An 11,319-nucleotide genomic window follows, 5' to 3' on the forward strand; every position below is an offset into this window, starting at 1 on the left:
TGATCGACAGACTAATCAATAGGTTTGTTGAATGATTACATCATCAATGAATACTTGATTGATTAGTTGCTTGTTAATTAATCGGAATTATTTGACTCCGTTTCCATGGTAACCGAGATGATCAGTTCACTGGACGTGATAGAAAAACAGACTTTTCACGTCTGTTTGCCTCAACACAAATAATCAATGATCAATATTTTTTTCTGATTGGTTCCGCTCTGAACGGACGGATCTGATTTTTCTGAATTTGACTGAATTAAAGTCTAATAAAGGTTTGATGCTGCAGAGCGTGTGATCTGCATATTATTATCATGCTGTAATTGTACATACATGTTACGCTCCATGTTTTCTACGTGGTTCTGTCACCACAGTGACGGTTTCACAAACTGCTGATGTGGCTCCATCTTGTGGCAAAACTAAAATATAACATGTTCAGCAAAAACAGCAGCAGAGAAACTTTAAAGCCAGTTACATTACAGTAGAAGTATTAGTTACATTCCAGAAGAAGTATTAGTTACATTACAGTAGAAGTATTAGTTACATTACAGAAGAAGTATTAGTTACATTACAGTAGAAGTATTAGTTACATTACAGAAGAAGTATCAGTTACATTACAGAAGAAGTATTAGTTACATTCCAGAAGAAGTATTAGTTACATTACAGAAGAAGTATTAGTTACATTACAGAAGTATTAGTTACATTACAGTAGAAGTATTAGTTACATTACAGTAGAAGTATCAGTTACATTCCAGAAGAAGTATTAGTTACATTCCAGAAGAAGTATTAGTTACATTACAGTAGAAGTATCAGTTACATTACAGTAGAAGTATTAGTTACATTCCAGAAGAAGTATCAGTTACATTACAGAAGAAGTAGAAGTTACATTACAGTAGAAGTATTAGTTACATTACAGAAGAAGTATTAGTTACATTACAGAAGAAGTATCAGTTACATTACAGTAGAAGTATCAGTTACATTACAGAAGACGTATTAGTTACATTACAGAAGTATTAGTTACATTACAGAAGTATCAGTTACATTACAGTAGAAGTATTAGTTACATTCCAGAAGAAGTATTAGTTACATTCCAGAAGAAGTATCAGTTACATTACAGAAGAAGTATCAGTTACATTACAGAAGAAGTATTAGTTACATTACAGTAGAAGTATCAGTTACATTACAGTAGAAGTATCAGTTACATTACAGAAGAAGTATTAGTTACATTACAGAAGTATCAGTTACATTACAGAAGAAGTATTAGTTACATTACAGTAGAAGTATCAGTTACATTACAGTAGAAGTATCAGTTACATTACAGAAGAAGTATCAGTTACATTACAGTAGAAGTATTAGTTACATTACAGAAGAAGTATTAGTTACATTGCAGAAGAAGTATTAGTTACATTACAGAAGAAGTATCAGTTACATTACAGAAGAAGTATCAGTTACATTACAGAAGAAGTAGAAGTGTCTGTCTGTCTGTCTGTGTGTGTGTCTGTGTCTGTCTGTCTGTCTGTGTGTGTGTGTGTCTGTCTGTCTGTCTGTGTGTGTGTCTGTGTGTGTCTGTCTGTGTGTCTGTCTGTCTGTGTGTGTGTCTGTGTCTGTCTGTGTGTGTCTGTGTCTGTCTGTCTGTGTGTGTGTCTGTCTGTCTGTCTGTGTGTGTGTGTGTGTGTGTCTGTCTGTGTGTCTGTCTGTGTCTGTCTGTCTGTCTGTGTGTCTGTCTGTGTGTGTGTGTGTGTCTGTCTGTCTGTGTGTGTGTGTGTGTGTGTGTCTGTCTGTCTGTGTGTGTGTCTGTCTGTCTGTGTGTCTGTCTGTCTGTCTGTGTGTGTGTCTGTGTGTCTGTCTGTGTGTCTGTCTGTCTGTGTGTGTGTCTGTGTCTGTCTGTCTGTCTGTGTGTGTGTGTGTGTGTGTGTGTGTGAGATGAAGAGGAACGTCCTCAATGACGTAATCACGTCGGCTCCGCCTTCCTACGGTTGTTGTGGTTGCTCTGGTGGAGCGGTTCCTGCTCGGACTCGAACACCGACACTTTTTAAACGTTGGAGCTTTGAACCTCACGTCTGAATGAACGTTTAACCCGTTTTACCCAGCGGACAGCGCGCGCTTCCCGCCACATGAGTGGGCCCGACAGTTTAAACAAGAAGAAGAAGAAGTTAGCCTGCAGCTAACTTAGCTTAGCGGCTAGCTATCAGTTTAGCTCCGCCGGCTAACGTTAGGTTTGTGAATTTAAAGCTGGTTGAACTTGTGGTTGTGTTTAAATACTGAGACTGAATCAGCTGATCCTCGTGTAACGATGAAGGATAGTGTGAGCTAATGATCCAGAGTCACCTGAGAACGAGACATGTTCAATCCGCTGTCAATGGACTGGTTCAAGCTTTCATTTCACAGAAACAACCTGTCTCAGGTCAGTTTAACCTAAACACACGTAGAACCTCCTGGTTTCAGATGAGGTATAACTTCATCCACACGTAGAACCTCCTGGTTTCAGATGAGGTATAACTTCATCCACACGTAGAACCTCCTGGTTTCAGATGAGGTATAACTTCATCCACACGTAGAACCTCCTGGTTTCAGATGAGGTATAACCTGTAGTATCCACACGTAGAACCTCCTGGTTTCAGATGAGGTGTAACTTCATCCACACGTAGAACCTCCTGGTTTCAGATGAGGTATAACTTCATCCACATGTAGAACCTCCTGGTTTCAGATGAAGTATAACTTGTAGTATCCACATGTAGAACCTCCTGGTTTCAGATGAGGTATAACTTCATCCACACGTAGAACCTCCTGGTTTCAGATGAGGTATAACTTCATCCACACGTAGAACCTCCTGGTTTCAGATGAGGTATAACCTGTAGTATCCACATGGAAAACCTGATTTCAGATGAAGTATAACTTGTAGTATCCACATGGAAAACCTGATTTCAAATGAAGTATAACTTGTAGTATCCACATGGAAAACCTCCTGATTTCTGATGAAGTATAACTTGTAGTATCCACATGTAGAACCTCCTGATTTAAAATGAGGTATAACTTGTAGTAATCACATCTAAAACATCCTGATTTCAAATGAAGTATAACTTGTAGTATCCACATGGAAAACCTGATTTCAATTGAGGTATAACTTGTAGTATCCACATGGAAAACCTCCTGATTTCAAATGAGGTATAACTTGTAGTATCCACATGTAAAACATCCTGATTTCAATTGAGGTATAACTTGTAGTATCCACATGTAAAACCTCCTGATTTCAAATGAGGTATAACTTGTAGTATCCACATGTAGAACCTCCTGATTTCAGATGAAGTATAACTTGTAGTATCCACATGGAAAACCTCCTGATTTCAAATGCGGTATAACTTGTAGTATCCACATGTAGAACCTCCTGATTTCTGATGAAGTATAACTTCATCCACATGTAGAACCTCCTGATTTCTGATGAAGTATAACTTCATCCACATGTAGAACCTCCTGATTTCTGATGAAGTATAACTTGTAGTATCCACATGTAGAACCTCCTGATTTCTGATGAAGTATAACTTGTAGTATCCACATGTAGAACCTCCTGATTTCTGATGAAGTATAACTTGTAGTATCCACATGTAGAACCTCCTGATTTCTGATGAAGTATAACTTGTAGTATCCACATGTAAAACCTCCTGATTTCTGATGAAGTATAACTTCACATTTATAGTTTTGTGTTTTATATTTGATTATGCATCTCTTGTGTTTTCTCTTTTATTTTGAAAGGATGGCGTCTCAGTATAAAATTCCCAGGAAGAAACAGTCCCAGTCTGACTCCACCCACATACACCTGCAGTCACCTCTGTCCCGCCTCCAGATCCCCGCCCCTCCATTAAAGGTGGTATTTCAGATATTTTAGCTGATCTGATGTATTAGGTCTTTAAGGTGGAATAATTGATATTTTAGTTTATTTGTCTGTATATTTAAGGTGGTATTAGTGCTCTACTATCTTTATAGAACATTAGAGTCATGTGTCAGGAACGTTGAATATTTAAGGTGGAACTCTGCAGGCTCTGTTAGAGAACTCAGAGAGCAGAGAGATGTGTGACAGCTCTTTCTGCTGAACAGGATCATGGGGATCAGTCTGACAGGAGAAGAGCTGACAGGATGCATTCTGGGAACGCACCGGGCTCCTCTACAAATGGACACAGGTTTGTAAAACGCCCCCTACAGTCTGCAGAGTTCATCACACCAGAGTTTAACTTGTTTTTAAATGTCAGTTCAGGACGCCATGTAAACCTATTTTCAGCGACGTGGTGAAAACGCTGCTGGGACTCAACAGCCCAAACAGAGGGGGAAAGTCAGCAGCCAATCACAGACCACAAGGAAGCTCGAGGAGCCAATCACAGCAGGGACAGAGAGAGAGAGAGTCGTCCTCGCCCTCAAACAGGTGAGTTCACAGAAGCTCAACTTCTCTGTTTTTTAGTCTGTTAATTAAACTTATTTTACATGAAGTTCAGTTGGATGTTTTTCACTTCACCTGCTGTCCCACTATTCCTCCACCAGATGGCATCCTAAGAGAGTGTCCGACCGGCTGCTGGCCTCAGAGAGTTTGTCTCCACCACAGAAGAAGAGTTTTGACTCTGCAGGTGATGTGGTTCAGTGGTTAAATCATCACATGACCTCAGTATTTTAACTCAGTGACTGAGTCTGTTTTTATTTTCACTTCAGCTTCATCCTCGGCCACTAAATCCGTCTCTGTGGTGTCGGTGGACTCTCTGAGAGGTGAGGGGCATGCTGGGAGTCGGGGTCCTTTGACAACGGGAGCAAGAACGCAGAGGAGAGTGGGGTCTGCAGGCAACATGACGCCAAGCCAGGACGCCGCCGCAGCAGACGGGACGGTAACTTTAAATTTATATATATTACTGCCAAGATTCCTGTTGTAATGTTTTAATACTTTTTACATTTTCAAAATGTATTAGAAAAAATTTAAACCAATAAACAAAACAATATTTAATAAAACAAAGTGAATTCGTTTTTGCTTTTAATGTTTAGTTTCAGAGCGACAGAGGAAAAACGGTGGATTCTCTGCAGAACAACTCGTCAGAGGACGACTTTGTCTCTCCAACCAGAACCCTCGTCCACAGAACGTCTCCCCCCGCCTCCGTCTCTTCTGTGATGGACAGGAGGCGGAGTCTGGACCGGACTGCTTGGACGACCATGGCCGCCCAGAGGGAGGACGTGAGGGAGCGAGAGAGACGGAGGTGGAGAGAGTTCAAAGACAGGAAGTCCAACCTGCTCCGACTGAGGAAACACAAACAGACTCCAGCAGAACCCAGTGAGTTCTCTATAGAACCAGACAGAACCATGTAGAACCTACATAGAGTATGAGAGCTGTACTTTTTAATGACTGTTGATGAGTGAAACTTTCAGTTAATCTACAAATGAATCGATTGTATTTAAAGATTTGACTCAGTTTATTTCTTCAGTTGTGTTGTCGAGTGAAGAGGAAGACGAGGAAGAGGAAGGTGGGGATCACAGAACAAAGATGACATCACAGAGCACCAGCAGCAGGCCGGAGGACGAATCATGTCTGAGAGCGGTAAGAGGAAGACGTCTGTCGCAGAGTCAGTGTCGTCCTGGCGTATGGAGGAGGTCGGCTGACCCGTGGGAACGTTCCGTGGGTTCACTGTGTACCTCGCTCTCGTCTGACAGGAATGTTCTCCCAGAGCTGAGGAAGGTCCTGACAAGCTGACGCTGCCTCCTTACCTGCAGCTGGCGTTCACCTCGCTTCACGCTGGCCTGATCCACGCTGACGCTGCCGGGAAGATGATGGTGAGCACAAAGAGTTTCTGATCAGTGATGGAACAGATCAATCATTTCAGCTGCTCAAAGTTCAAGCAGAGAAATCGCTGCTCAGACGTAAACGTTGATTTAATGTGTCAATGGAAAAATAAAAGTTTGAAATTTGAGCTAAAGCTTTAAAGTTTTGACTTTGATTGAATAAATCCTAAATAAAAATCAGACTATCGTCACGGTAACAGCCGCGGAGAGTCCACCGATGGAAAACTCTGCTCGTACGTTTAGATTTTAGATTTAGCGTCGTGTTTTATTTTGATCATCCACCAGATGTTTTTTTCTGATCCAGATTATTTTTATAATTCATTTCTGTTCATATGTAAATGTACAAGATGCCAAATAAAATGTATTTTCTTATTGTTCTGTGTAGATCACTGAAAACGGCATCACTGTTCCTGTGAAAGGTAAAAACACTTGTCGTGATTTTCTCTGAAATGAGCAAACCTTGACTTTATACTATAAATATAATTTAGATCAGATACTAGTTCAAATGTTTTATTGTTGTTAGAAGATTGATTATAAATGATTATTATTTTTATTTGATTTAAATATCTTGGATAATTTAAATATTCAATCTTTTTGTTTGAATAGTTTTCTCCTGATTGAAACTAATACACTTAATTAAATTTAGAGCGAAGTAGATAACGATATTACTTTTTACTAATTAAATGAAAACATCAGTCTAATACATTTAATGTGAGAAATTTAGTTTAGTAGATTTAACTTAATACATTTAATTTGTTAAAATATTATTTGAATTTGATAACAAATGAAATCTAATGAATTGAATTTAGTACATTAAATTTAATCTAAATAACTTGAATATAATACATCTGATCAAAACAATAAAATACATCAAATATAATTTAGTAATACAGGAATCTATTAAATTTCATTGGATGAATGTCCATGTTCTTCTCTGCGTCAGTGTCCGAGGGGGAGGAGGGGGAGGTGACGGTGGTGGCGTCTCAGCTCCGCGGTTACGGCGTCTGGGATGGAGGCGTGGCTCAGGGTGGGACTCTGCTGAGCGGATGGGAAGGTCCCGCCCCTTCGCTGCTCTTCCTGTGGGTGACGGACGCTCAGGCCAAACTGCTGCAGAGGGAGCTGTCGGCCTTGAGTCAGAGCTCCGCCTCCTCAGGTGAGTCAGTTTGATCTGATTCTATAGATATTGATTATTTATTGGTTCGTTGCATGAGCAGACTCCTGGTCTCGTCAGGTCCGTCCTGCTGCTTCCTCCTGCTGGTGTTGAAGGAGCAGCTGCAGGAGCTTCAGGCTGCTCTGTTGGCATCCATCCTTGACATGACAGAATATCAGAAGGGACGCTGTTCCTCCTCTTCCTCCTCTTCCTCCTCTTCCTGTCAGGGCCCGTCCTCTCCTGTGGATTGGACTGACGGACTCCTGCTCCTCCACAGCTGTCCTCCTCCCCTGGATCAGCACCTCCTTGTTCTGCTGGGACACTCTACTGTAAGACACCTCATCCCTTGATTCCTTCCCTTGATTTCTTCACACCTTTCTTTCTTTCTGTCTTCTTCCTTGCCGACTTTCCTCGTTTCCTCCTCACGTTCGTCTTCACATGAATTTGGAATCAAAAGTGATGACAGGTTGATCGTGTAAGACAATAATCATTAAACTGTGTTAAATCCCTGAGACCGTTAACACTCTGACCTCCTCGTGTCTGTAGACGGTCGGTTCAGCGAGCAGCAGTCAGAGGAACAGGAAGTCCGGTCTGAGGTCATCTGGTCAGCAGCAGCTTCCTGTCAGGTGACTCCTTTGAACCTCTGAAAGGAGCAGCAGCTTCCTGATGACTGTCCTGATTTAACCCTGAGTTTTGTCTGCAGGTTGATCCAGTATCCACCACCGCCCTGCAAAGGCCGCATCTCTGTGACGAGGGAGGACCTGGCCCGTTTGAACGCCGGCGAGTTCCTCAACGACGTCATCATCGACTTCTACCTCAAGTCAGTGAGAAATCTGAGTGTACAGTCGTCTTAACCGCAGCCTTATTGTGAAGGGCACACGTCAGCTTGATCACTTTTTAAATCCCGGAGAATCCTGGATTGTGTTGTTGTCATTCCTTTCAGTCACCACTAGAGGAGCTGAGTGTCCTGATGTCTCCTCCCACAGGTTTCTATTCCTGGAGGGCGTCGGCGGCTCCGTGGCCGAGCGGAGTCACGTCTTCAGCAGCTTCTTCTACAAACAGCTGAGCAGACGGCGAGCTGCAGGAGAGGACGACGCCCCCTCGGTCCCGTAAGACCAGCTCTCCAATCATGAAGCTTCTCAGTATCACCATCATTTAATGTTTGGGTGTTTGATTCAGTTATTTAGTTGAGCTCTGATATTTTCCCAGCGATCGTCACCTGAGACATCAGAGGGTGAAGACATGGACTCGTCACATCGACATTTTCACCAAAGACTTCCTGTTCGTGCCTGTCAATCAAGAGTAAGAAGATTGAAAATTTCACACTCGTGGTTTCCTCGTCGGCGACCTCAGACTTTAACGTGTTGAATGTTTCAGAGCTCACTGGTTCCTGGTGGTCGTGTGTTTCCCGGGTCTGGAGGACGTGCAGCACGAAGAGTTTCAGACCTGCACAGGTGAGATGTTTGTTGTCTCACGTTTGACCTTTAGTCGATCCGTCGTCCTTCTCCTCTCAGACACACACAGGACTTTTATTGTGAAGCAACCACAGGAAATGTATTTGAGCAGATTAAAGATGAAAATCTAAATTCTCTGTATTTTTATGGACAGATACAGTTCTTTAAATTTAGCCATTAACTTCATTCATTCATAAACTCCATGAGCCTCAGACAGTTTGTGAACTTTGACACTGTTCACAAACATGTTCCGTGATTCTTTTCAAATGTTTGGACGTTATTTACTTTTCTATTTGATAAAAAACTTGTTGTTTCAGGAGCATCAGAGCGAGCGACGGGAAAACGAGGCCTGAGTCTGAGACGACAAGAACCTCCTGTAAATACACACAACACAAACACACAACACAAACACACAACACAAGCACACAACACACAGCAACACGTACTCATATTCAAACACGTCTGTAACAAACGTCTCTTTCTCTTCATTAGTTGAACGTGTAAACGTGACGTTGAGTTTCATTGACTTTACTGACGTGTTCATGTCACGTTGAGAAAACCCTGAGCTCATGTGATCAGTCCCAGCTGTGACTGTAGGTCGTCAGTCTCAATTAGCCAGTTAGCTTGTTGCCTGTTCAGCTGGTCGACAGACGTTTTTTGACTGAGAGACCTCCAGTGGCTGAAGTCACATGTTGTGACTGTGGATATGTGTGACGTGTGGTTTCCCCCTCAGCGCCAGCAGGCTGTTGGTTTCTGTGTTTCTCTGTAGGACTGCACTGAGCTCGGCCGCCACAGTCACTCCGTGTTAAAGAGGTGAGTCCTCGCTCTCATTCACGTCTCGGGGTTAACCCTAACCCTCTAACCCTCTAAGCCTTACCCTCGTGACGGCCTCTCGTCTCTTCCAGGCCGTGCGTCCTCGTCATGGACTCTCTGAAGCTGTCGTACCATGAAAACGTCTGCAGACTGCTCAGAGAGTGAGTGGGGGGGTGGAGACGTGTTTCCTGTGATGTAAATAAAAGAATTGCGTCCAGGTGAGTGAGACAGGATGTTGTGTAGTTACCTGCAGGTGGAGTGGGAAGTGCGTAGACGGACGCCGCGTCTCTTCACGTCGAACAACATGAGGAGCTGCAGCTGCAGAGTCCCTCAGCAGGACAACAGCAGCGACTGTGGACTGTACCTGCTGCAGTACGTCGAGAGCTTCCTGCAGGTGAACACACATGAGTTTGTTAAATTACATGAATATTTCAAACTGTTAAGAAAACAAACATTTAGTGACTTTAAGTAAAGATGGATGACGCGTCTCCACGTCCTGATTTCATGACCCGTGCTGCAGCCAGCCACCAGAGGGCGATCCAGAGGATCTGGCTTCACTTTTTGGGAGCTGTCATGTCGTCCATCTTTTTAGTCAGTGATTACTAATGAATGAAGATTAGTTTGATGAGTGGAAACTTTCACATGCTGACGACAACAAACTGTCCAATAATCAGTTAATGGACAGAAAGTGAATCTGATGTTCATCAACTGAAGCTTTAACGGTTTTATTATTGACCAGTGAAACATCAGGAGACACTGACTACATCTTTAAAGTATATGATGAATATCAGATCAATCAATCATTTTCACTTACACTAAATCGAGCTCTCTGATTGGCTCCGCAGAACCCCGTCGTGCACTTTGAACTCCCGTTGCATTTGGACAACTGGTTTCCGCGGCAACAAGTGAGACAGAAGCGCAAGGAGATTCGAAGTCTGATAATAAGGATGCACCAGAGTCAGAGACATGAAGAAGAAACCTGAGCAAAAACAAAATGACCTCTGACCCCGAGCCGTTAATTCACCCGTGCAATAAATAATTTATATTTTTCTACTGTTTCACTTTAATAAACTTTCTTTTATAACATAAAACATGATTCACTTTCTGTTTCTTCATCGTCTCACACAACCTCTGCTCCTAAACAAAATCGAACTTATGCATGTTCATTTTATTTTGAAATCCACAGTAAGAATAACACAGTACTGGTAACACAGTGAGAACAGGATGTTGTCATCGAGGGTGTGAAGTTGTAAAGTTTTGTCTGGTTGATGAGTTCCTGGATAATCTGTGTTTGGGAGTTGTCTGCGTTGAGGAGACTGTGTCCTTGGTGTTTGTCTAAGCTGAGGTCAAAGGTCACTGTCTGTTTTGGTTTCGCGTCGCTCTTTCGGTCGTTTTCTTTTCATCTCTCTTCTGTTTCTCTCGGTTCTGTGCAGGTTTTCTCTCGGACAGTGAACTGGTCATTGTTGAATATTTATGTGTGTGTTTGTTTATTTGTGTGTTTGTGTTGTGTGTGGGTTGCTTCTATAATCTCAGGGTTTTAGCTGAGCGCCCCCTGCTGAGGACCAATCAGCTTACAGCTCATTAACTGGATCAGACAGGAGGGGGGGTACAATGCTAAAGGGGATTTTATACACAAACAACAACAACATCTAATTATAGATATATAAATATATATATATACACACTAGCTATATAAACCAAGAAAACACCTGTGATAAATATTTTCACATCATAAACCGGTTTAAGGTTGAAACATTTGAAAAGGTTTATTTGATTTCGTCTAAATGCAGTAAGGTTCTACTCTGGCCCTCTTCTGATCCTGGTCTGGTTTCCTTCTGGCCCTTGTCTGACCCTGTTTCGTCCCCAGTCTGGTCCCGTCCTGGTCCCGTCCCGGCTCCGGTCTGGCGCTGCTGCGGCAGTAAACGGAGATCAGGTCATGTTTTGCTTCGTAGTTGGGGCTAATCTTAGAGGTGGTTCAGATTAGACAGATTTAGGCCCATTGAGCCTCAGTCCGCCTCCCAAAAATAATCTGAGTCCTGAAGCTGGAAAACTGATCCTGGTTCTCAGCTTGAGGTTCTCAGCTTGAGGTTCTCAGCT

General features: G+C 42.5%; 1 protein-coding gene across 6 annotated transcripts; it reads left to right on the forward strand.

Annotated features, from left to right (window-relative positions):
• Positions 1 to 1,944: 1,944 nt before the first annotated feature.
• senp7b (SUMO specific peptidase 7b) lies at positions 1,945 to 10,313 on the forward strand. 6 transcript variants are annotated; one of them, XR_011240362.1, is made up of 22 exons: positions 1,945 to 2,401; positions 3,748 to 3,859; positions 4,090 to 4,172; positions 4,247 to 4,411; positions 4,528 to 4,610; positions 4,693 to 4,862; positions 5,017 to 5,299; positions 5,451 to 5,563; positions 5,677 to 5,796; positions 6,191 to 6,224; positions 6,749 to 6,958; positions 7,037 to 7,284; positions 7,502 to 7,581; positions 7,659 to 7,775; positions 7,942 to 8,064; positions 8,165 to 8,257; positions 8,333 to 8,409; positions 8,727 to 8,785; positions 9,143 to 9,222; positions 9,315 to 9,383; positions 9,466 to 9,616; positions 10,068 to 10,313. XR_011240362.1 is itself a non-coding variant. In XM_069521014.1 (22 exons), the coding sequence occupies exons 2-22, from the start codon at positions 3,749 to 3,751 to the stop codon at positions 10,203 to 10,205; spliced, it is 2,571 nt and encodes an 856-aa protein (XP_069377115.1). In that variant the 5' UTR covers positions 1,945 to 2,401; position 3,748; the 3' UTR covers positions 10,206 to 10,313. The 6 variants fall into 6 exon arrangements, 4 of the variants coding, with proteins under 4 accessions (XP_069377115.1, XP_069377117.1, XP_069377116.1 ...); XM_069521014.1 differs by having other exon boundaries at positions 9,179 to 9,222; XM_069521016.1 differs by having other exon boundaries at positions 4,271 to 4,411; positions 9,179 to 9,222.
• Positions 10,314 to 11,319: the final 1,006 nt, after the last annotated feature.

The sequence above is a fragment of the Paralichthys olivaceus genome, chromosome 24 (genome assembly GCF_024713975.1).
Source record: "Paralichthys olivaceus isolate ysfri-2021 chromosome 24, ASM2471397v2, whole genome shotgun sequence".
NCBI classification, from domain to species: Eukaryota; Metazoa; Chordata; class Actinopteri; order Pleuronectiformes; family Paralichthyidae; genus Paralichthys; species Paralichthys olivaceus.

Coding starts and splice junctions, on each gene's coding strand:
- senp7b (XM_069521014.1), top strand. CDS start 3,749: ATGGCGTCTCAGTATAAAATTCCCAGGAAGAAACAGTCCCAGTCTGAC. Junction 5,300..5,450: donor ACAGACTCCAGCAGAACCCA/GTGAGTTCTCTA, acceptor TTATTTCTTCAG/TTGTGTTGTCGAGTGAAGAG. Junction 5,797..6,190: donor ACGCTGCCGGGAAGATGATG/GTGAGCACAAAG, acceptor TGTTCTGTGTAG/ATCACTGAAAACGGCATCAC.